Source organism: Antechinus flavipes, chromosome 4 (genome assembly GCF_016432865.1).
Source record: "Antechinus flavipes isolate AdamAnt ecotype Samford, QLD, Australia chromosome 4, AdamAnt_v2, whole genome shotgun sequence".
NCBI classification, from domain to species: domain Eukaryota; kingdom Metazoa; phylum Chordata; class Mammalia; order Dasyuromorphia; family Dasyuridae; genus Antechinus; species Antechinus flavipes.
In genome coordinates, this window is record NC_067401.1 from 38,120,486 (window position 1) to 38,146,970 (window position 26,485).

At 36.8% G+C, this 26,485-nt stretch overlaps 1 protein-coding gene across 1 annotated transcript; it reads left to right on the forward strand.

Annotated features, from left to right (window-relative positions):
• Positions 1-983: 983 nt before the first annotated feature.
• LOC127559042 (filaggrin-like) lies at positions 984-6,030 on the forward strand. The gene is made up of 2 exons (XM_051992537.1): positions 984-1,139; positions 2,642-6,030. The coding sequence occupies exons 1-2, from the start codon at positions 1,002-1,004 to the stop codon at positions 5,177-5,179; spliced, it is 2,676 nt and encodes an 891-aa protein (XP_051848497.1). The 5' UTR covers positions 984-1,001; the 3' UTR covers positions 5,180-6,030.
• The last annotated feature ends 20,455 nt before the right edge of the window (positions 6,031-26,485 follow it).

Sequence of the window (26,485 nt, forward strand, 5' to 3'; positions counted from 1 at the left end):
ATTACTTCTTGCTAAATGTCCAACAAAACTCCAGAGCTTGTTCTTGATGATTGGTTGAAAAGAGAGCTTTATCATTAAGCATAGGAATGAGGTAGGATCTGAGGTCTGATCTATTTCCATCCTTTCTAGATAAATTCCTCTTAATGAACTGTTTTCATATTTAACTACCCTGCAAGATATAGGTGATACTCAGTGGTCTAGGGCCTCTAGAGGAGATTGGGATTCTTTAGTACTTTGTGTATTGAAGTCACTATTAAGAAGCCCAAAAGTTGAAATCATTGGCTCTAGATTCAACTTGGATTAGGAATTAAGAAACAGCTTTCCCTTTTATTTTCACTAGCTTCCTGTTTTACCTTGAAAAAAGGAGTTTAATTTTGCTGTGTTTAGGTGAGTGAGTAATACCTTCTGTCTTCCTAACTATATGAGAGAAGAAACAAAAAATGAAAAATATTTTCATCATTCCTTTGATGAGGATTGATGAGGATTACTGATGTTGAAGAGCTTCTGGTTACTAGCAAATAAGGAATAGTTAAAATTGCTAAGGTTGCTTAGTTTAAGAAAAAGAGAAGACTATGGGATAGGGGTGGATTAACCATTGGCTATTTTCAGATATTAAAAAGGGGCTGTAACTATTTTTTTTAAAGAGTCAAGCTTAACTTTTATTTCAAAAATAGAACATGAAGAAATGGGTAGAAATTGAAGAGGCAAATTTATACTTGATGAAAAGATAAACTTTCTAACAATTAGAGAAATCCAAAGTGGAAGAAGCTTCCTCAAAAAGTAACAGGATTTCTCTTGTTGAAGATCATTAAAGAAAGGTTAGATGGCCACCTATGAGGTATACTGTAGAACAAATTCTCTTTAAGTTATAAGTTGTCCCAGATGGTCACTGAAATCCAACTCTGATATTCAACATTCTACCATAAAAATAAGATCATGAAATGAAAGAAATGACAGAAATATCTTTTTTCTATTCAGGTTCACATAAATTTGCACAAAAGATGTCTGGTCTCATGCAATGTATTGTCCAAGCCATCGACATTTTCTACCGTTATGCCAAGGAGGAAGGGGAATGTGAAAAACTAAGCAAAAATGAACTGAAAAAACTTTTAGAAAATGAATTTAATTCAGTTCTGAAGGTAAGGAATACATGCCATCAAAAGTCTACACAGTCATATTTTGCAGGGTTTTAATTTCTTTCTTTTTTTTTTTTTTTTTTTTTTTTTTTGGTGTTTTGGAAGAGATTGTGATTTCACTGGTATAGAGTAGAGGTGTGAAACTCAAGACCCACACGCAAAGGACAAAACTTTCCAGTTATTTCTAGAACCAAATTAAAATATCATTGGGAGATATTTAACAAAATAAATAAAAACAGCATGGAAAATGTTATTGTCTTCTTTCTAAGTCAGTATGCAAATGGCAAGGACTGGTTTCTATTTGAGAGTTTCCTGCCAATGATTTGGAGAATTCCTAGTGAGAAAAGACTGTCTGCTAATGCAGGTCTGTATCTTCTTTGTAGATTAGAATCTTTAGAGAGTTGCTCAAGAATTAAAGATGAAGATGTCTTGATATGCAACCTTCAGATCTGAAAAGCAACAAACAAAAAACCCATATATCTTATGATGTATTTGTGAGTCCTCTCGATAGATTTCCCTAGAATTCTACATGGAAGGAGTAAAGGATCAACAAATATTTGTGTAACTGAATTAATAGAACTGGATCAAGTTCTGGTGAAATGAATCAAGGAATTTCTTATTGTATTAAGGAGTGTTGATCCTGGAGGAGAAAAAGGGAAGTGGCTAAAATTTATTTTCAGTAGCATCTAATATTCTTTCTGTGACAGCTAAGTGCAGTATATAGAATGCTGATCCTGAATTAGGAAAATCTGAGTTCAAATTTGACTTCAGAGACTTACTAATTTTGTGAAGTTGGGCAAGTTACTTAACCTCTCTTTGTCTCATTTCCTCAACTATAAAATAGGGACAACCAGAAAAGGCAAACCACTCCAGTATCTTTGCCAAGAAAGCCCTATGGGGTAACAAAAGGTTGGACACAACTATGACTCAGTAACTACAAAATATTCTTTCTGCTCTCCTTCTTTAATAATTTAAAACTCTTATCCCCACCCCAGGCAAATACAACCAGTGTTTGCCAGGTTCCCTCTAACATTAAGTAATTTTAACATTAATTTATAACAATGAGCCACCTCTCCATAAAGAAGAGGTATCACCTAGAAAGAGAAATCATTAGGTACAGGGAGAAGTCCAAAGTAACATGCAAAGTTTATATTCAATTATAAGAAGGAGCTAAGTTGGTCAAATCCAAGGCACTCAATTATAATTTAGTCTATTTAATACTTAATTAATTTTAATGAATATAAGTATATTATATATATTATCTTACATTCACAATCATCTCAGTCCCTCATCTTTATCTTGAGGTAACCTTTCTGTGTTTTGCTATTCTTTGTGACCCATCTTGTTTTTCATCTTGGTCTCTATAGACATTAGTTGCATAATATTAGTGTAAGTCAACCCAGAAATATGGCCAGTTGGGTCCAACCTAGGTGTGCTAAGTACCCACATTTGCATAATATATGATGGATTGATTTCTTTTTCCCATATTATTTTCTTTGAGACAGAATCCAAGTAATCCTCAAATTGTGAGCGCTATTATGCATATACTGGACCAAGACCATGACAATCAAGTGGATTTTGCCGAGTTTCTTCTGATGTTAGTCAATCTGGCTCTGTCCCTCAATAAGTCTCTCAGCAAAAAGTATTGTGAAGCATCAGGGTCAAAGCAAAAAGATCAAGATCACCCAAACCAAGAAGAACAGAATGTGACAGATGAAGAAGAAGAAGGTTTTGGTGATGCTCAGTCAAATCCAGAAGTAGAACAAGAACAATGGTACACTTCCACGAATTTACAGAAGAAAGGAAAACATAGGCACCAGTCTAGGTCTAGCTCTCCCAGGAAGAGAAGGAGAAGTAGCTCATCAAATTCAGGACACAGGAAGGACTCTAAGGAAAGACACCATAAGTCAAAGATGATTCAGAAAGAGAAAAATGGACTCAGTTCAAGAAAGCAGGAAAAAAAGAATGACAAGTCAAGTTCTGATTCAAGCTCAGAAAAGTCCTCTCGTTTTGACCATCATAGATCTAATGCACATAGACAGCCATCAAGACGGGGAAGAAAAGGGTCTAGTTCAGATGATCAATGTAGGGAGGAAGAGAATCAAAGAACAGACTCACCACAAAGGAATGCAAAAAGCAGTAAGAGAGAAAGATCAAAGAAACAAGATAAGAGAACAATTGAGAATTTTTCAGGGAGTGAGTCTCAAAGGCAAGATAACATTTCCAGACAGTTAACAAAAAGCAGGCAACAAAGACAAGAACAAAGTCATGGACAATCAAGATCCAACAAGGATGGAAAGTCAGATGACAAGCATAGACATTCAAGGAACAGTGAAAAACAAGTGACAGACAACCCTAGACATCCATCATCTAAGCAGCAACAGCCCTCAACCACTCATGGAAGACATGGATCAGTAGCAAGAAGAGAAGCAAGTGATAGTCAGACAAGTGATAGTGAAGGACAGTCAAGAGACCAATTTAGAGATTCAGTCTCTGGTCATAGACAGTCTTCATCTACCCACTCAGGGTCCCATTCTAATGAAGGGCAATCAGGAGACAGACATAGGCACTCAGGATCTGGTCATCAACAATCCTCACAATCCTCATCTAGTCAGGGACATCATGGCTCTAATTCAAGAGGAAGACAGGGGTCCACTTCTAGCCAGGCAAGTGACAGTGAAGGACAAACAAGAAACCACTCCAGAGACTCAGACTCTGATCATAGACAGTCTTCAGCTAAACACTCAGGTTCTAATTCCTCTAGAAGACAGGGATCCAGACATGGTTCATCCAATCATACTGAAGGGCAATCAGGAGACAGACATAGGCATTCAGGATCTGGTCATCAACAATCCTCATCTAGTCAGGGACATCATGGCTCTAATACAAGAGGAAGACAGGGGTCCACTTCTAGCCAGGCAAGTGACAGTGAAGGACAAACAAGAAACCACTCCAGAGACTCAGTCTCTGGCCATAGACAGTCTTCACCTACACACTCAGATTCTAGTTCCTCTAGAAGACAGGGATCCAGACATGGTTCATCCAATCATACTGAAGGGCAATCAGGAGACAGACATAGGCATTCAGGATCTGGTCATCAACAATCCTCATCTAGTCAGGGACATCATGGCTCTAATACAAGAGGAAGACAGGGGTCCACTTCTAGCCAGGCAAGTGACAGTGAAAGACAAACAAGAAACCACTCCAGAGACTCAGTCTCTGGCCATAGACAGTCTTCACCTACACACTCAGATTCTAGTTCCTCTAGAAGACAGGGATCTAGACATGGTTCATCTAATCATACTGAAGGGCAATCAGGAGATGGACATAGGCACTCAGGATCTGGTCACCAACATTCCTCATCCAGTCAGAGAAAAAATGAGTCAAGGACAGCAGGAAGACATCAATCCAGTGACAGCCATAGAGTCTCTGATAGTTCCCAGGAACAGTCAGGGTCCAGAACAAGGAATACAAGAAGAAGGGAATCCAGTCCTGAGCAGTCAGGAGAAAGCCAAGCCAGAAGTCCAGGAAGACAACAGTCAGGGATAAACCCCAGGCAATCAGATGACACTCAGGATCACTCTGTGTCAAGAAAAACTAGAAGACATGAATCTAGCCATGCACAATCAAGTGATAGCCCTAAGCAGTCAGGTTCCAGACATAGACAAACGAGTCCTGAGCAATACAGTGATAGATTTGGCCACTTTGAATCTGGTTATGATAACACAAAGTACACCACACGTAATAATCACAGAGCCAATTCAAACCAATCTACTAATAGTTCTGGCCAGACAGGGAAAAAAGAACATGGGCATAGAAATCTACCAGACACTAGAGTCACAGAGGGTATTAGCCACAACAGATCAGAATACAATTCCAGAGTAACAGGGGAAAGTGGGAGACACAAACAAGATACTGTTGGTTCCTGGAGATCAGAGAGTATTAATTCAAAGAAAAGAATCTACTCAGCCCCCTGCCACCCCTGTACCAATACTCCTCTCTATGCTTATATACAAGAGCGAAGGAATTATTACTGCTACTGAAATGTAAGCAGAAGACTAAGAAACTGGAATGCCAAGTGAATTTTTAAAAAAATTAATTAAATTATCATTTGTGACATTTCTAGGAATAGGGCTTTTTGTTCTTTAAACAGAGAATTCTATTCCATCTTTCCTATTTGCTAACAAATTTTGTTTTTATGAGTGATGGGTGTTTTTGTTCTTTGATTAGAAATTGGTGAGCCAAGAAAGTAATAGAATGTGGAGGGAACTATTGGACAGGATTGATCTGAAAGAAGTTAATTGGGGAGTCCAGGGTATATGGAATTGATTTTTTTTCTTAATCTAGGAACTCAATTTTTATAGCTTCTTTGTGGTTTTTAATTAGTACGTAAAAGCTGATGAGTCTTCTTCAAGGAATTAAATGTGTATTTATTATTATGGACTTGGAAGCCAAAGCTGCTGTAGGCAGGGCTGCCAATGCACATTACAGTCACCAAATACTTATAGATTTTGATAGTCAAGCTGAAAACCAGAGTGAGATATTGGTGCCACGTCAATCTTCCTAACCAATGGATAAGGCCACTATCTTTGAAGAATAAACATTGACTTATTTTTATCCAAAGAACAAAAGTTATCAGCTCTAAATTGATTTTAAACTAAAGACACTCCCTCCGAAATTATTCTAGGCTGGAAACAATGGAAAAAACAACTCAGGACTGCTCTGCATTGTATTTGATTTCCAATCAGAAGAATATCGATTATAAAGGAGAAAAGAAGAGGGGATATATCTTAATAGGGTCCTTTTTGATTGATTGTAATAATCCAAGCTTATTGATATTCCCTCAAATCAGTAGCTTTCATTAAAATTGACAATAAACAAAATAGCAACTAAATACTGTTTTTGGATGATATAACAAGGGATGAAAAATTAATATTATAAAAATCAATTAAAAGAACGAGAAATTGTGCCTCTTTCCAAATGACATAATAGTATATTCAGAAAACCAAGCAATACAGCAAAGAAACAAACAGAAATAACTAACTTTCAGTTAAATAGTAGGATGAAAAATAAATCCATAAAAATCACTAACATTCCTATATATTACTAACAAAATTCAGGAAATTTAGTAATAAGAGAAATCACATTCAAAATAATTACAGAATGCATAAAATATTCATAAATTAATCTCCTGATAACATTGCAAGATTTATATAAACAAAATTCTTAAGACTCTTTTTACATATAAATACAAATTGATAGAAAAAGTCAATATTCAAAATTGCACTACATCAAAAAAATAAATTAAAATGGTAATACTACTTAGATGGATTTACAGATTCAGTTCCATACCAATAAAATTTCCAAGCAAACACTTTGTAACACTGACTAAAAAAAAAAAAAAAAAAAAAAAAAAAAAAAAAAGGTGAAACTTCATTTCAAGAGGGAAAAAATGGTTTAGGAACTCAAGGGAAGTATTGAGGATATTAATTTAATTAAATAGAATAGAAAAAAACCTTAAACAGCTTTGGGAATCTCATCACTAGAGAGTTTAACTTGGAAGTAAAATGCTTCCCCAAAATACTATGAAATACAAACAATATTTAGCCATCAATAAATCATTACTTTAAAAAAAAATAAAACAAAAACAAGATAGATGGGACTGGACAGGATTGTGTCAAAATGATTGAGTAGAGAACAAAGTAGAAAGAAAATATATTCCTGCCATAGAGTAAAATTGAACTTTCTATACATGTTGATACTCAAAGGAGACAAAAGGGATAAAGGCCAAGGGAGAATAGATGCAGTGCAAGATTACTCCAGACATTCATTTTATGGTAAGAATAAAGATAAAGCCCCTCCCGGATAGTAATAGCTTGCATTTCCTAGATTTGAGATCTTAAATAAAGCTTAGATATTATTCAATGACATTGATTTCCCATTCTACTTTATTTTGATGGCCACAAGCCGGTGAACATATTTTACCAGAGACAATGAAATTGTATGGAGTCAAGAATAATAGAAACTATTAGAGAAGATGGCAAAATAGCAAGAAAAAATGCAATGACATTCTAGCCCTCTCAAAAAAAAAAAAAAAAAACCCTCCTCCAAATAGACACAGGAAATGCATCATACTTAATCCTGATAAAGAAATCCAAGAAAAAGTCACAGTGTATTATGGATCAGCAAAAAGTAGCAGATAGGTCTGTGGACTCTGGGGAAGAGATGTGAGCTCTTTTAGCACTCTAGAATCCAGAGAGGGTATGTATGCTGAAGCAAAAGCAGTTCCCAAAATCATACTATGGAACTTCAATAAGAAGAGGTGCCAACTGGCAGTTTCAACTGTCCTCTTTGTTGCTCACTACCAGTTCTGGGTCAGAGCCAGGAGAGGCTAATAAGGAGACTTGCACTTACGGGAACCAGGATAAGAAGTGGATGTATAATCTAGTTTATATCCCTAGAGAGGAGCAAGTTCAGAAGTAAGTAGCTGGGGGGCTCAAATCCCTGGGTAAGAGCAGAATCGCAGCCTAAAGAAAAATAATAACTAGGGCAGAAATTCCAGACCAAAGGGGAGCCTGCAGTTCTGTCACTTAGAACCAATACAACTTCCTGGCCAGTTAACGAGGCAGAATCTGCAAGCAATCTATTGCTGCTCTCACCCAAATACAGATCAGGAAATTTTAGAGCTCAAACCAAAGAAGCAGAAGTCAGATTTTGACCTGGATAGGTCCAATGTAAGGGCATTGAAAGTTTGAAGGTCCCCATGCTAAGTTATCTCTGAGATCCTGAATTAATACAACACTCAATACCCTAAGAAAGTATCAACAGAACCAACCAAAACCTTTTTTTTTTTTTTTTTTAGAATCGTACAGAGCCTGGCTCTATGAATAAAAGTCAAAAGTTGGGAAGTTGGCTGAGCAAAGATAGTTTCTTCACCATGCAGATCTTCCAATGCAGATCAGCACCATTTTGCAACTTACAGTCTTCCTCCCCTTCCTTCCCCATAATAATAATAATAATGTAATTTTTCCAATTACATGTGAAAATAGTTTTCAACTTCCACTTTTCTAAGATTTTGAGCTTTGAATTTTTCTCCCTTCCCTCCCCCTTCCCCAAGATGGCAAGCAATCTGATACGTTATACATGTACAACCATATTAATCATATTTCCACATTAGTCATATTGTGAAAAAAGAATCAGAACAAAGGGGAAAAATCCTAAGAAAGAAAAAAAAACAAAACAAAACAAAAGTAGCATTCCTTGATCTGAGTTCATATTTCAAAGTTCTTTCTCTAGATGTGGATAACATCTTCCATCATAAATCTTTTAGAACTGTCTTTGATAATTGTATTTCTGAGAAGTCTGTCATCGTTGATCATCATGCAATGTGCAACTTACAGTCTTGAAATGTTAACTAAGGCACTAAAAGGTTACATGATTTTTGTACATTCATACAGTCAGTATGTATGGGAAGCAGGGCTCAAATTCATGTCTTTCTAGCCTTAAGATCAGGTCTCTATCTACCATCACAATCTAATTCACTGATAATGACAATTAATATGAATAATTTAATTTCTATTATTTGTGTTATGGTTTTGTTGTGCTTTTCATTTTATATAAAAGCACATTAGAACAACTTTGAAACTCATTTCGATGTAGACTATTACTCTGAATATTTTCACTTGTAGCTTGCATTTACTGTGTTTTTAGAACAAGAAATTATGCAGCTCATTATAACACACAAAGAGCAATTACTCACTTTTACAGAGTTTGAAAAAGAAGTTGAATAATTTGGCTAAGACCACAAGACTCAGAGTTAAAAGTCAAATTCTCTCTTCACATTTAACCATAGAGAAATATAGCATCCATTATCAGAAATTGTCAAAATCAGAAAATCACTAGAGAATTAAGCCTTTGCCAAGCATCCTCTAGACACGTGTATGGGAAAAGTTCCACCTTCATAAAAAACATGGGAATAGTGTAAGAAAGCTGCATAAGAGAAACAGACAGACACAGACATAAATATGGAGAGATAAAGAGACAGAAAGAGAATGGAAACTGCTCAGACCTGAAGCCAACACCAGAACAGGTGATAGGCAAAAACAATTCTGAAACAATTTAAGAGAAGTTTTCATTGAAGATTACAAAGACAGTGCCAGATTTGGATATCAAAATAGTAATAGAAAAATGATGCACCAAAAGAGAGAATTTTGGCAAAGTGGGATGGGGAATCACTGAGGAGCAGAGAGAAGCTCAGAACAAAAGAGCTCAGAGCCAGATGATGGAAAGCAAACCAAACCTTCCCCCTTCCAGAAGACAGGATTGACTCTTTAGCAGCTCCAAACTATTCAGGTTTGTATTATAGGTTGAAATGACTACACGGAGTTCTGCAGAAAGTTGGAAGAGGTTGTTATTGTTGTGGTTGTTATTTTTTCTATTTGACTATAGATTTAGGTATGAATGATTTCTATTTTTTTTAATTATATTTATAAGCTTTTTTTTTCTTTTTTAAATCTTTTTATTGAGAGATACTATAGTATAGGTCAGGAGTAGGGAACTTTTTTTCTACCAAAGATCATTTGGATATTTAGACCATAATTCACAGGCCATACAAAATTATCAACTTATAGAACTCAAGCCTTGGCAGATTGTTGTACCCAGCCCTCAGCTCATCATCATCTACAATTATTTTAACAGATATTCCCCATTCCCTAGTCCAGATGATTGACCAATAAGCCATCCAGTCTATACATGATTAACATTACTATTACACAGGCAAACCTAATCTTTTTTGGGAGGGGATTTGTTTGTTTTCTTTGCTTTTCTCTGTTAGTTGTCTAGCATTTATAATATGCATCAGTTTAAGTTTTCCATCATAACTCAGTTCTCATAGATAACTCTCCTTCTTTTTCTTTGCTTCTAAATCTGTCCCCAAGGCTGAAGCTTATTTGTTATTGTTGGTTTTTTTTTTTCTTATGCTAACCAACTTTCCTAATACTAGCTTCTCACAGTTATAGAGGAAGGAGATTGGAAGAACAAAAGAGATCAAGTTAGGGATGAAGTAATGTCCACTTCAAGGAAAAAAGAATGATTGAATTTTCAAAGATAGGCCCTGCTTACCACACCATGAGTTTTCCTTGCTTAAACTCTGTGATGATGGTATTTTTTTTTCACCATCACCACTATACAAGATGTATTTTTACTCTTCTGTTACTACATTGATGATAAATTTTTCAACTTGAAAAGGCTACAAGCCAAAACTAAAGTGGAGGATTAATTACATGATTTTTTTTTCCTTTACAGATGATTGGGCACTTAATGCAGCCTCCAAAGCTGAGATGCAACAAAGTGTGGTTTAATTTTCTACTGCTTGTGCTAATTTGAGCCTAATAATTAACACCAACAAAATACAGGTACTCTATCAATCAGCACCACATCATCCACCTGTAGAACCATCAGTTACAGCAAATGGAGAAGTTTTGAATGCTGTGGATAGGTTCACTTACCTTGGCAGTCTACTTTCTAGAAACAACCATGTTGATAATGAGGTTGACACATGCATTGCCAGAGTTAGCTCACTGTTTGGGAAGACCCAAGAGATAGTGTGGGACAGAAGGGATATTAGAATTAATACCAAACTGGAGTCCTACAGAACAGTTGTGTTGACTCATTGTTGTATGCCTGTGAAAACTGGACAGTATACCAGTGCCATGCCAGGAAACTGAACCACTTCCATTTGAATTGTCTCAGGAAGATTCTGAAGCTCATCTGGCAGAATAAGTTACTAGACACTGAGGTCCTTTCTCAAACTAAACTGCCAGACATTCCAACTCTACTGCAGAGAGAGCAACTCAGCTAGACTGGCCACATTGTTCAAATGCCAAATATACATTTGCCAAAAAGACATTTTTATAGAGAACTCACACAGGGCAAGTACTCCCAAAGTGATCAGAAAAAGTGATACAAAAGGACCTCTCAAAGTCCCTTTTTAAGAACTTTAGAATTGATTGCATGATATGGGAGATAAAGGCACAGGATCACCCAACATGGTATGCCCTCATTAGAGAAGGTGCTATGCTCTATAAGCAAAGCAGAATTGAAGTAGTTCAAAAGAAACATAAGACACACAAAGTTAGAAAATCCATCAAAAATATTTACATGGACTATTTGTGCCCATCCTGTGGTAGAGCATTTCAAGCAAACATTGGTCTCATCAGCTACAATCAGGCACACTATAATTTGACTGTAACATAATGATGTCTTTTTGGTCATTTTTGAGAACAAAGAACAACCAACTAATTCTCTAGGGGGCATGGAAGTGAACCAAAGATTCTTTCTCTTAACCACCAGAGGGAATACTTGGGTTTCCATTATTTTCTTTTTTCTGATAATTGTTTTTTTCCTCTGTTCTGATTGCCTCTCAATAGTACTCCATTACATTTTTGTACCACAACTTGTTCAACTACTCCTTTATTTTCACTAGTTCAAAATGAAATTTGCTAAGTAACTGTGAATCATAGGATTCAAGGGCTGGAAGAAACTTTAGAAGTTTTCTAGGTTAACTGTTTTAGAACTGAAGGGATTAAGTCCCAAAAAAGCAAGTAGTTTTTCCAAGATCAAAAACATAGCAAGTGGCAAAGCTGACATTCAAACACAAGTTTTCTGGCTCCAGATCACATGTTTTTCTAATCTGTTTTTGGTTGTACTACAGACTAGCACTTTTTTTTTTTTGAGAGCAATATGGCATAAAACAAGAGTGACCAAACTCATCATTCCTTTCAATGTAGCAGTTCCATTGCTAGAATTCCAAACTTATATATATAATTTATATATATACATACATACATATATATATGTATATATATGTATGTATGTATATATATAATTTATATATATTATAATAATATATAATATATATTTATATATACATACATACGTATACATATATATATGAAAAGGAAAATATACCCTTTCTGCATAAAAATATTCAAAGTTTTTCTATTTATAATTGCAAAAGAAACCATTAGAAAGTGAATGAATTAATTGTGAAAAGCAGCATAGCATGGTGGATGATGAGAATAAGTGTTCTTGAAGATTTGCAAATTAGTCTATATATACACAGTATCTCATTTGATTGGTACAAAAGCCCTATTAAATAGATCCTTTTACTAACCCCATTTTAAAGATGAGGAAACAGAGGCTGACAGAGCTTAAGAGACTTGCTCATAACAACAACAGCCAAAAAATAACTAAGGTAGGACTTAATCTTAAATCTCCCTTACCCATAAGCCAGGCTTGAAGTCAGAAATTCTATGTTCAGATCTCACCTCTAATGCATACTACCTGTGTAACCATGGGTAAGTCACCTGATCAGTGCCCCAGGAAACTCTCCAATGCTATAAATTAGATGAGTTGCTGATCTGCATTGGTGAAGGGTGAGTCTTACAAAAATGAAATTACCGATTGTGAAGGAAAACAATAGCAAAAGTACTGTGCTAAGTGAACCTCTGGCAATTAAATTATCCTCTACATGCCTCAGGCAGATCTTTAAGATTTATCTATTAAACCATACTTAGGTTAAGACCAGAGTCTTAGTGGAGGAATTTCCCGAGCTTTGGTGGAGGTGTTCCCCATGCCAATAGAATCACACACCTTTTCAGAGTTCTGCACATGAATGTAAAAGAATATTATGATAGTTTAAAAAGAATTATGAAGTTTTTTCCAAATCTGGGTGAAATCAGAGTAAAGGAGTATGTAATTATCATTATCAGAATACTCTACATTCTGACGACCACTTGGAAAGAAAGATAGATGAAATGAGATGAGCTCAGATGAGATGAGATGACAAAGAAAAATAGAGTTAAAAGCAAGCCTGCAGAAGTTTAAAGTATTTTCTTTGCTTGTTGCTTGATAAATCATTTGGTGTCTTATGAAAAGCTAAAGATCTAGGATATTATTTTGCACCTTATTTTGCATGTTGTTTTTGTTATTTGGAAAAATTTGGAACACAAGGTTTTGTAAAGGTGAATGTTGAAAACTATTTTTGCATGTATTTAGAAAAATAAAATACTGAATGGGACCAGGTAAAGATTTCTCAAAAAGTCTATGACATGGAGTAGGTCAGATCTTAGGCCTAAATTGCAGGAAGTCACATGATCTCTATTAGAGATCACTAGGGCAGAAAAGATCAAACCCTAGGTCTAAGCTTCAGGAAGTTACGTGACTCACAAGAAGTAGACAGCATTGCTGACTATTGGCCAATGGTTACTTCCTTTTCAGTCCATCCAATGAACCCAAGTCTTTTGCTATTTAACCAAATTCATTATTTCTGGCTTACTAGGGGCCAAGCACGATGCTAGGAGATGGGAGCCGAAGGTCTCTGGGTCTGTTCAGCCGATGTGCTTGGGCCTCTCCTTGCAAGGACCAAAGAAATGCTTCCTCTTTGTATCTGAAGATGCTTTTAAGTAGTCAATGTGGGCAAAGGGGTCTAGCACCCATCCCACACAATTTATTGGGGCTCGCCCAGGATCTGTGACTTCCCAGAGAGAGAGGGCTAGAGTTCTGCCTGGTTGGGTTTTCTGTGACCATCCTTGAGATCAGACTTTCAGCCTCCTCTCTCTGAAATATAGGCCTGAAGAGAGGCATCCAAATACAAACAAGAGCACAAGTCTCCAAAGAAGAAAAAGCCCAAAGGCAAGTGGCCAGTCAGGTAACTTATGCACGCATAATCCAGAGGGAAGGAGAAGGAGTAGTCCAGATCAGAGCTGCTATCTCCAGAGCACTGCCTGTGAACTTGGGCTGTTCTCAGGTGGAAGCCAGAAGGAAGTCCTGATAAATGACTAAAGGTGCTGTGGATTACTGTTGGACTGGGGATCCAAGCCAAAAAGTCAGCTCTGTATATTACAGTATCTCAAGCCATGAGATTGGAGCTGCTTTCCCCAGAAGGAAATGGAGAAGGAGCAGTCCAAACTTAATCTTTGGAGCAAAAGTGCACTTGATGAGATATTTCTGTCTTTTGTGTGGGAAAGGGACAGTCCTCTTCCATGTAACTTTTGTCTTGTGTTTGTGTCTTTGTGCATAACATCTGTGTCATGTCTGTTCTGTAAGCCAGATTTTGTTTTAAAAAATGAAAAAAATTTAAAAATGAAGTCCAATGGATTTCAGCTCGGGCTAAGCTGGGGCCTGCAGAAAAAGTTAGCTAATTTTTGAGGGCAATCATTAGGGAGTTTAGCAATTGCTCATTTCAAGATTGCAAAAGTGCTTAGCATAAAACAAATGCTATGTGAGTGTTAACTACTTTATTGGATTTAATTTTTCCATATTTGGTAATTTTATATGGATTTTTAGATTTGACCAACATACAATACCAATGTTGAAATAAATGAATTTTGTGTGTGTGTATAAAATAATTTAGAAACAAATTCAACTAAATCAAGGTCTCTGTGAGGAGGAGCGTGCATAGAGTAAAGAAAGTCTCTTTCTCTTTCTTCCCCCTTTCCTCATTCCCTGCTTGCAGCAGGGACACATAGATGAACAGGTGAGAGGGAGAGAAAGAATCTATGCTCAATCAGTTCAGTGAAATTTGTTATTTAAGCTATGATAGTAAAAGCAGTTTTATATAAATTGTAACCCTTTTGCACTGACTTTGGGAAAAACAGAAAAGCACTCAGCTGCTTTCAAAACAAATTGCCTAGTCCACAAGTCTTTCCTGATTCACACAGAGAAAAAAAGAATAAAACCTTATTTTCATTAGGTTTGCTAAGATCGATTTTAAAAGTCTGGAGACCTGAGACTAGCAACTCTGAATGGGGGAAGATAAAAGAGAACAAAAAAAACTGATGTCAATCAAAATAAATAGGAAGTGAAGAGGAGTCTTGTTCTGGAATTCTTCTTAAATTGTAAATTTGTTATGCTTCTTAAAACTATTTTGTAAGGTTATTATCTCTGAGGAATAACTTCTTTGAGTTACATAGGTCCCAATGAAGGAATGAATTTACTGCTAATCTATAATTTTGTTAAGTAGGAACAACGTATAATGGTTGGATTTTACATCAGGAATGTGGAGCTTAAGGCCACCTCCTCAGATATCAAGATGAGTTGTAAATTTATATGATGAATCCCTTGCAATTATAGGAGATGATCACTATTAAATGGTATGGGCTAGAAATGTGAGTTTGTTTACTTTAAGCACAAGATCTTAGACATTTGTATGCAAATACTGAAACATTACTATTAGAAATTTAAATCTATATTTGATCTGATTTTTAAATTTAAAATAGGTTATTAAAACAATGTTCTGGTAGCTTACCTTAGAGGTCACATGTTTGTATCCCCTAATTAGATGGAGTATGTTGCTTTCTAAAATGTATATTGGGTAGTTTATAAAACTGATGAACTATGCTTTAAAATTTTGTCTGCTCTGTGGGACATATGTATAAATTTTATGAAAATTGGCCCAAAGTTATTTAGATATTAGCTATATTGTGAATTTTAAGGTTTAAAAAAAAAGAGGTGATTTTAAAAACTAGGGATGAGAAAGATCAATTTGCAAAAACAATTGATAGTTTGAATGGAACCTCTAGTTGGATATCACAAGGTAAAGTATTGATTTTTTCAATAACTTTTTAATTGGTGTGTATGTCGACATTGGAAACAACTGTAAGTTACATGAGATTCCTATTCATTTTTTCAATAGGCTATGTTCTGTTTATTTAACTATTACTTATGAAAATTGTGAAATTGCTAGTTAAATTATTTGGGGTTATTGTCATAATACTGAAACCTAAAAATTGTTAGGTATTGTGTGGGTTATATAGACATCAGATGATGAGGTACCAAAGTTAGAGTTTGGTCATCTGAGGAATTCACACTGGCCATTATCTTTGGTAAAAGGTAGATTTATTATGGAAAGGGCCAGCTCCTAGTGGTATTTGCCATTTGCCAGGGGAAAATAGACACCCCATGAGACTGGGGCATATCCTTGGCTGGCAGGCTGGGTCCTGGGGGGAGGGGACTTTGCATCCTAAAAGATTTAGCAATAAGGAGAAGTGGGGTGAGGAAGCATAGTGGAATTAGGACAGACACCACATGGGGGAAGGAGAAAGATGAAGATTTAACTCACCTTCCCCCCACACAGGGTGTGACTGCTTCTTAGAAGTGAGAGAATAAACTCCACTCACTGGAGCTCATCTCCCCACCCCCTTTTGCTGATTAAATGAAATTACTTTAAATTAATTGCTTTTATTATTTAAAGGAATAGCTTACATCTACATGGTGTTAATAACTGAATGTTTTTATTTTTCAAATTTATGGCTGCAAGGTCATTTTTGATGTGATATCAAAGATTCCACTGTTTAGCAATGCAAGAAACTTTAAACAGGTTTGTTAAAACTGCAAGTTCTCTGAAAATGCTTATTTCTACCAAGATCTCCATCTGCCTTCAGAAAATTATTTAATATTTATTTAAATGCATAATGATCTTCTTGTTTAATGAATATGATAATAGGATTATGTGTCTTGCAGGCATATTTGATAGGCTATGCACAATTGTTTATGATATTTTTGTTTGTTTTTATATAGACCTGAAGCTCCTGATTAGTGAAACTTGCTATTGAGATGAAATCTTTTGGGACTGTAACTAATATTGTTTTGAGTTTCAAATTTGGATATGATTGCCTGACAGATCATTAAGTCAGTAACCCACTCTTCCAGAGAAATGCCATAAGTTACTCAGAGGGATGCCTTACAGGTGAATGTCTTATCTGGGCAAAAGCTGGGAGGACAACTTTAGCCTCTGCTTAAGGTGGGATCTTTCTAATTCAATTTCTCAGTTCCATTTCTTTGCTTCCCACCTGATTATTCTTGAGTCTAGTTATGAAATGGAAACTATATAATTGGTTGTTAGAGGTAAGGATGCTTTATCCTGTCATGTATGTGCTCTTAGATTGAAGCCATGAAGAATCAGTTTTGATCGATTATATTATAATCATGTCCCTGCTTTTTCTTCTTATAGCAAATTTCTGTAAATCAGAGCAAGTGGTCAGTGGGAGATATGAGATACAATACAAGTATGAAGATGATATCTTGATGTGTAGCCCAATCTTAGGGGCTTCTTTGGCTGCAGCCATAAAACCTTTAACTCTCTTGCTTCCTGGGACAAGAGTTTCTTTCTCCAAAGGCCCACTTTGCCTAAGTATTTGGGTCACCTTCTACCTTCCCTTTTGATCACTGAGAGAGGAAGCAGACAATCTTAGTACACCTGATCAGGTCCTAATTTAGGATCTGAAAGCTAAACTAATTTCTTACCTGGGTCTTAGCCATACCTAAAGCCTTTTACACTATATATTGCCACGTCCTAAGGATCTCTGGAAGCCTATCCTAGACCCTTTGCTTACTTCTCAAAGAAAATTAGTGTTTTTGAGGTAAACTCCATGCCTTAGGGCTAGCTGCCACAGCCCTTTTAATTGAGGAAGCTCTTAAATAAATCCTGGGCCAATGGTTGGAGATTCTGGCTCCCCAGCAGGTTCAAAGTATTTTTGCCTATATTAGAACTTTAGAATTGGGGAAAGGAATAAAATATAGAGGCCTAGGAAGGCCTAGGTCACAAAGATGCCCTAGTGGAAGTAATATATTAAGATTGGTGTGAGAAATCTTTAAATGTATGAATAATAGGAGGGACTGAACAGGAGCAGGTGAAGATTTCTCACAAAGTCCATGAGATAGAGTAGGTCAGACCCAGGCTTAAGTTGTAGGAAGTCACATGATCCCTAGTAGAAGTTGGTAGAGCAGAAAAGATCAAACCCTAGGTCTAAGCCTCAGGAAGTTATGTGACCCACAGAAGTAGACAGCATTGCTACCATTGGCCAATGGTTACTTCCTTTTCAGTCCATCAATGGATCCAAGTCTTTTTTATTTAACCAAATTCACTATTTCTGGCTTGTTAGGGCTAGGCACAATGTTGGGAGATGGGGGCTGAAGGGTTCTGGGCCTGCTCAGTTGGAGTGCTTGGGTCTCTCCTTGGAAGGACTGAATAAACACTTCCTCTTTGTATCTGAAAATGTTTTTGTGTGGTTAATTTGGGTAAGGGGTTCTAGCACCCTTCCCACACAATACATTTTTTTTAAAAAGAAGAATTATAGTGTAAAAAAAAATTCACTTAGATTTTCTACCTCAAAAAAAGGGGGAAATGAAGCATATTAATTGGCAAATTTATTTAGTTAAAATGTAGCTATAGATCAGCTGGCACAGTTGCCAAAGGCTAATTGATTCACTTCCTGACATTCCCAGATTTCCATTAGTTTAGAAGCAGAATCCTTTCCCTTTTGTCCACCAACTCTTCCCACTTCATCTTGGAGCAAATCTCCTCCCACTTCAAATTTCACCATCAATCCTCTCCTGCCTAGGGAAGGAGGAAGGAGAGTCGCATAATATCTACTAGTCTTCCTATGAGATGGTGAATTTTTAAATTGATAATGACCCCTTTTGTAATCATTTATCCACAGTAAAGGAAGGATTCTTTCTTCATGTAACTTTGTTGTTGTTGTTATTTTAACATGGGTGATTACATTTCCAAACCCTCCACCCACCTTCAGCCCCACCCTCTCTTTAATGTGTTTTCTTTGTAGATGATTCCTTTCAGAATTATTTTATTCTCTGATACTTGAGCTGTGGGATGCTTTCAAAAATATGGAAATGAGGATGAGGAGAGGAGCAGAGGAAGAGAAGAAAAAAGAGAGAGAGAGTTGAAGGAGGAAAGAAGGAAGGAAGGAAAGATGGAAAGAAAGAAAGAAGGAAGGAGGAAAAGAAAGGAAAGGAAAGGAACAGAGGAAGGAGAGAGGGAGGGCAGGAGGAAAGGAGGAAGGAAGGAATGAAGGAAAGAAGAAAGGTATGGAAAGGGAAAGAAAAGGAGAGGAGGGAGGGAAGAAGGGACAGAAGGAAAAAAGGAGAAAGAAGGAAGGAGATAGAAGGGAAAAAGAGGAGGGAAGAGAGAAGGGACAGAGGAATGAAAAGAAGTATGGGAGGAAGGAAGGGAGGGAGGGAGGAGAGAAGGAAGGAAGGAAGGGAGAGAAGAAAGGAACAAAGGAAGGCAGAGAAGGAAGGAAGGAAAGAAGGAAGAAAGGAAGGGAGGGAGGGAGGAAAGAAGGAAGAAAAGTAGGAAGGAAGGAAGGAAGGAAAGAAGGAAGGAAGGAAGGAAGGAAGAAAAGAAGGAAGGAAGGAAGGAAGGAAGGAAGGGAGGGAAAGAGGGAGGGAGGAAGAGAAGTGGAAGCCAGGGCAAGAGGCAAAGAGGGGAGTCTGGGAAAAGTGAATAACCTTAGGCAATTTAACTATTTAACCCATTTATTTAAACTGTTTGCCTTAGTTTATCACCTGTAAAATGAGCTGGAGAAGGAAATAGCAAATTCAGTGTCTTTGCCAAGAAAACCCTAATGGGGTCATTAAGACTCAGATATGAATGAAAAATAACCAAACAACAATACAAGTCCTAATCATAGAAAAGAAAAAGAGAATTCATCTTATAACATAGGATTTAAAACTAGGAATGTCCTTAGAGATCATCTAACCAAGACTCCTTATATTACAAATGAGAAAACTGAGACTAACAAAATTATCATGTAGGAAAAAAAAAAAGATATATAGGATCCGACTAGATAGGATTTTAAGTAGAAAAAGGTTTAGGGTGATGGGGCATTGAGTATAGCAATGTGTATATAGAGGGAACTTTTGTCATGTAGCTTCTCCACCCTTATCGAAAGGCAAGTTCTGTTCAGAGCATGTCTAAAGACTATTTTCTATGCATTGCTAGAGTTTTTTCTGAAGTTTAGATTTAACAAATGGGATATATTTCCACTTACAAAAAATATATATATAAGGCTCAGAATTCATGATGGAGTAATGCCCTGAATGATACAAATCTAAGAAAAACTCCATTTTCTATTCTTATCTCTACTGTCCATGTGCACACGTGCACACATGTGAACACGCATGCGTGCACACACACACACACACACACACACACACACACATACACACCCCTTCCAGAAGGCTTGCTTCTGCTTTAGGTCTTTTCATTTTCCAGCCTCAAAATGCCTGAGAATCTTCTCCTAAACCTCCACTTTCCTGACTTCTGCCAATATGACCATAATGAACACAGCAAACTGAATGCTTTGGTTTCTTTCTCACTGCATTTTCAGCTTTGATGGGGGAAAAACAGGATCCCTTTTTGGAAATGGAAATCATCATTTACTCATGTCTATCCATCCAGAGCAAATTTTGTCTGTGAGTTAATGAAAAAAGCTTAATGTGATCCAATGTGTTGGGGGTAAGGGGAGTGGAATCCTCCTGAAATACTCTTAATGTCTTCAGGGATATTAGAACGGTCCCTCTCTCACATGATCTGCTCATCTTTGTGATGACTTATTTTTGATGACATCATTTATACTGCTTCTTCTGATTTGTAGTGCTTTGAAGACCATCCACATTTACCATGTGACCCTCTATGGCCAGTTAGGTGATCCTCAGCTTCAGTTCTTCAGAATAGATAATATAGAATAGATAATAACAACACATTATTAGACAGAACTACTCAAGCTAGACAATTAGATGGATTCTAAGAAAATGAAACTTAATAGAGACAAGTATAGAATATTATATTTGGGATTAAAAAAAATCAACAAGAGTCACACAGAGGATGAAGGAAGCATGTTTAAACATTTAACATTAAACATTTAAACTTCTCTGAAAAGATCTGATAATTTCAGTGGATAGCAACTTCAGAATGAGTCATCAGTATGGTATAGAAATTAAAAAGGTGGGGGGAAGACTGATATGATTCAAGGCTCTGTTGAGAAAGTGAAAGGCCTGAGGAACAAATTTTCCCTGGTCAGATCAACTTCTGGAGTTTTGTGTTCATTTCTTAGCATAAAAATTCAAAAAGGAAATTGATCAGCAGACAGTATCCAAATAACAGCCAATATAGAGAAGAGCCTTGATTTCAAATCCATGAAGAGTAGCAGCAATGAAAGATGATGGAAACGTTTTGATTGGAGAAGAGAAAACCGAGGGCAAACGTGATCCAGAGTGTCTTCAAGTATATGAAGGGTGGTTTTGTGAATGAATGACGACTCCTTCTGTTTTGCCTCAGAGAATAATACCAGTATCAATCTGTAAAAAGTTGCAAAGAAACACATTTAGGCTTGATATCAGATGAAGTTTCATAAAAATTAGTGTCACTGGAAAGTAAAATGTACTGTCTTGGGAAATAGTGAGTTAATGTCTCATCGAAGCAGCTAGGTGACAGTGCGTTGGACCTGGAGAAGGTAAAATCTGAGTTCAAACCAAGCTCAGACATTTACTAGCTGTGTGACTCTGTGCCTCAATTGTAAATAACCTATCTTGTAAGATTGTTGTGAGGGCAGTCCAAAATGACTGGCACATAGTAGGTATTTAATAAATGCTTGTATCCTCTATTTTTTCCTCACTGGAGGTCTTTGAGAGCTAGCTAGTCACTTATTGAATGTTTTAGAGTGTCAATGGCTTCTAGTAATGGATAGAATGAGTAGAATGAGTCTTTTCCAAATTTTAAAAAAAGTTATTTTTATTCCAAAAATGTGTTTTTCTTTTTACAGAGAAGCTTGGATGTCATAAAATTTTAATATCAATTTTGGGAAGGCAATTCAGCCTCCTGTCCTCTTCTTCCTCCTAAATAAGAAAGCAATATTCCATTTAACACAGTGTCTGGCACATAGGTAGATGCTTAATCCATTCTTTTTTTTGGGGGGGGGGGGGGGGGGAGTTGGGTTTTGTTTTATTTTGTTTTGTTTTGGTGAGGCAACTGTGATTAAGTGACTTGCCCAGAGTCACACAACTAGTGAGTGTTAAGTGCCTGAGGTTGGATTTGAACTCAAGTCCTCTTGACTTCAGGGCCAGTGCTTTATTCACTATACCATCTAACTGCTCAGATGTTTAATAAATTCAATATTCCCTTCCCTTCATCCTTCTCTCTCTTCTTTCTTTCTGTCTTTTTTGCCTCTTTTCCTCCCTTCCTCCCTCTCATTTTTTCTTCTTTCCTTTCTCTGCCTTCTTTCCTGCCTTCCTTTCTCTTTTCCTTCCTCCCTTCCTCCTTTATTCTTTTGTTTTCCTCCCACCCTTCCTCACTGGGTGGTAGTAATTATTATTCTCATTTTATATTTGAGGAAACTTCAGCAAAAACCAGCTAAATGAGTTCTCAAAGACATATAGCTGTAGACTGGATATGAACTAAGGTCTTCCTTCAGGTTCAGAATTCTGTCCATTGTACCACCTGCTGCTTCATTGTCCATATGCAGTGCTAGGAGGTTCAGTGGATAAAGCAATGGGCCTGAAATCCCAAAGATTCATCCTCACAAGTTCAAATCCAATCTCAGATATTTACTAGCTGTATTATTCTAAGCAAGTCATTTAACCCTGTTTGCCTCTGTTCTCAATAAAATGAGCTGGAGAAAGAAATAGTAAAGCACTCCAATATCTTTACCAAGAAAACCCCAAATGGAATCATGAAGATTCAGATATGACTGAGAAAGGACATAACAACAACAATGATGTGGCAGTTAAAAATACAAATATTGATAAAGCAGATGTAATATTGGAAAAAAAAAGATCACAGGTATAATTGCTTAAGCCCACTTATCTTCAACTATGTCTAAAAGAGTAAAATCAAAAGCAATTTTGTCTTTAGTAGTCATGTAGGCATGCAGTTTGGCAGGAACACCAGCCTCCTCTGTGCCAGTAGATCCAGAAGTCCTTATCTGGATTAATTCCAACATAGAACCAGCATCTCCACTGTGGTGACAACCAGCCCCTATAAGAAGTAGGTGCTCACTCAACAGATCAGATTCCAACTCACCTTGCCTCCCACAGTCTCAGTCACACCTCTAAAATGGCCATAATCATAAGATTGTTTGCCTGACCCAAATCAATAGCCTGGAGGCCACGTGGCAATAGAATGGATAGAGCCACCTCCACCTAATTGTCAGTTTCTGGGAAGAGAAGAGATTGGACATCTTGATAGATGGGACGAATTTTGATCCATGTCATTAGAAGCTTAGCTAAGAGTTCTTGCCCTTCATAGAGTCCAAAAATTGAGGCCATTCACTGAGCACTTATTCAACCCTCTTCCTTTCCTCATATCCTTTAGATGCCTCTCCCTACGATCTCCTCCTTCAACCCTGTCTCTCTTTAAGGAGTGTTTTGTTTTGTTTTTTTAACTCGGAAGACAAACCTATCTATACGTATGTATATTCTATTCTGGCCCTTTTTCTGCAGTAAATCACCCCAGTCATCCCCATTCTCTCACTAATCCTCAGTCTCTCCCTGTCTTCTGCTTTATAGCCTACAAACACATCCATATCTCTCCCGTCCTTAAAAAATCACTCATCTGATCCTCTCATTCCCATTAGAGTTCATCCTTTCTTTCTCCTCTGTTTGTGGCTAAACTTCTATAGAAATTTGTCTGTAATCAGTGTCTTTATTTTATTTTTTTTTAATTTTTATTTAATAATTACTTTATATTGACACTCGTTTCTGTTCCAAATTTTTTTTCCCTCCCTCCCTCCACCCCCTCCCCTAGATGGCAAGCAGTCCTTTATATGTTGGATATGTTGCAGTATATCCTAGAAACAATATATGTTTGCAGAACCGAACAGTTCTCTTGTTGCATAGGGAGAATTGGATTCAGTCAGTGTCTTTATTTTAAAACTTCTCCATCTCTTCCAAACTATCTATTAATTGGCTTCTGACCTCATCATTTAATCAAATTTCTCTCTCCAAAGTGATCGATTATGTCATCAAAAACAATGATGACAATAATAATAGTAATAGCATTTGTGTTGTTTTAAAGTTTTCATTTTATATATTTAAAGCATTTTATATATTTAAATATAGATGTAAATAGATAGACACAAAGACAGACAAATAGATGAATGGATGGATATATAGATATAGATATTTAAAATTTCATTTGATCAAATGATCTTTTACTGAATACTCTGGCTTCCGTTAAGAGCCAATGAAAATCCCATATTTTTCAGGAAGCCTTCTCCAACCCCTTTCAATTCTAATGCCTTCCTTCTATTAGTTATTTCCTGTTAATCCTGTGTCTAGCTTGATTTGTTTATTTGCTTTTTGTCTCCCCCATTAGAGTGTGGGCTCCATGAGAGCGGGGACTGTCTTTTGTCTCTTTTGGAATCCACATATTTGGCATAATGCCTGGCATATGATAAACACTTAATAAATATTTAGTGATTTATTGATTTTCTCAATCTTTTCTCCTCCAAATTTCCTTATTATTGTCAAGGGCACCATTTTCCATTCCCCCAGGATCATGTTCTCCTCTGTGGCCAGAGCCTGTTGAATTAGCTCTGTAACATCTGATATATATTCTATATTCTTTCCCCTGACATAGCCACCAAGAGAGTGGGGGCCCTCAACACTTCACACCTAGATTATTATAACAATAACCTCCTGGTTGGACACTCTGCCTCAAGCTTCTTCTCACTCTATCCTCTACTCCTCTGAGAAAGTAATCTTCATAAAGCATAGATTTGACCATAGCATTCCAGTACTCAATAAACTTCAGTGGCTCCCACCAACTTTTGTTGTAAAACCCTCTGTTTGGCTTTTACACCTCTTCATCATCTGATTCTGTCTACCTTTCTAAACTTCTTATATTTTATTCCATCCCATGTCCTCTATGATCCAGTGCCACTGATCTCCTTGTTCTCTCACCTCCTCCATGCCTGGAATGTTCCTGGAATATTCTTCCTCCTTTCCTCTGCTTCCTTTCTTCCCTGGCTTCTTTCAATTCCATATAAAATCCCACCTTCTACAAGAAGGCTTTTTTTAAAGTACTCATCAATACTTTCTCTCTATTTATTATTTACAATTAATCCTGTATATATCTTATATGTATTGTTGTTTGCATTTTGTTTCTGCCATTAGCGTGTGAACTCTTTTGTTTTGTTTTTGTGTGTGTGTGTGAACTCTTTTGAGTGCTGAAGTTGTTGTTTGCCTTTCCCTTGCACTTAGAACAAACCTGATGCTTCAAATATGCTTATTGATTTGGGTCCTCCGTTTCTTACCAAACGTGTTAGCAAAACACCTAAAGTGAACTCAATGGAACTTTGATGTGGGTAGTAAATTATTGCTGGGATTTCTACCCTTGTTCTCTTCTGCCCTTCTTTTGCTAAGCCCTTAAGAAAGCCACACTGACCATAGCATTTTGGACCTGGAGCAATGACAGGAGCAAACCAGAGTTTGTGGCAGCTATAATTTAATGGTGGAGGTTTGTAAGAGTACCAAACACACAGAAAAGAACCTTGATTTTCCCTCTGAAACAGGCTTTTTTTTTTTAAATCCCTCCTCTCCAAGCAGAAGAGGGGTTTCAAAAAAAAAAATAGTTGATTTACCGAGAAGACTCATGTTCCCGAGTTCAAATCTGGCTTTCCAGCTCTTTTTACAGATGAGGAAACTGAGGCAAACAGAGATAAGTGACTTGCCAGAGTCGCACAATTAGAAAGCTTATAGCTTCTGTATTTGATTTAAGAAAATCTGTACTTCCTTGATACTGTCTTCTTTCATGATCATGATCATAGATATATAGTTAGAGGAGCCATCAGTCTAATGCTCTCATTTTACAGATGACAAAATCTAGTCTCAGAGAGATTAAATGAATTTGCTCAGAGTCATATAAGCAGGACTTGAATACCAGTCTTCTAACTGTAAAATTACTGTCTCTTCTTGGCTTGTCCCCCTCCTCCACCCACTTAGGTAGCAAACTCTTTGACTCTAAGAGTTTGCCTTCCAACTATCTGTTGAATAGTCCTACATACATAAAATCATAAAATTGGGGGAGTTAAAAGGTACCATCAAGGTACCATAAAAATCATTTACTTAGTCATCCACCCACAAGCAATTGCAATTGCAAAAGCAATTAACACAAAATCAGGGCCAGAATTTCCAGTCTTCTGAATTAAGGCTCTTTGTTCTTTCTAACAAGCATGTGACAGGCCAAATAAATACTTACTGATTGATAAGGCTCCCTCCTCCCACGCCCTAATACTTTTCTAGCTCTTAAATTCTTGGTACTTATGCTCAAAATCTAATTCATATTAAGATGTTAAAGGAACAATGAATTATCCCTCTCAGGCCTTCTGCATGTTCAGATGCAGTTGGCTACAATCAGGGTATTCTTTCAACATAAGGAATATTGGGCTAGAATTCCCAGTTTGTAGCTACCCAAGCTTTAGTTTATTCATATAGAAAATTAGATCAATGATACCTACTTGCCTACTCCACATGGTTCTTGCAAAAATGAA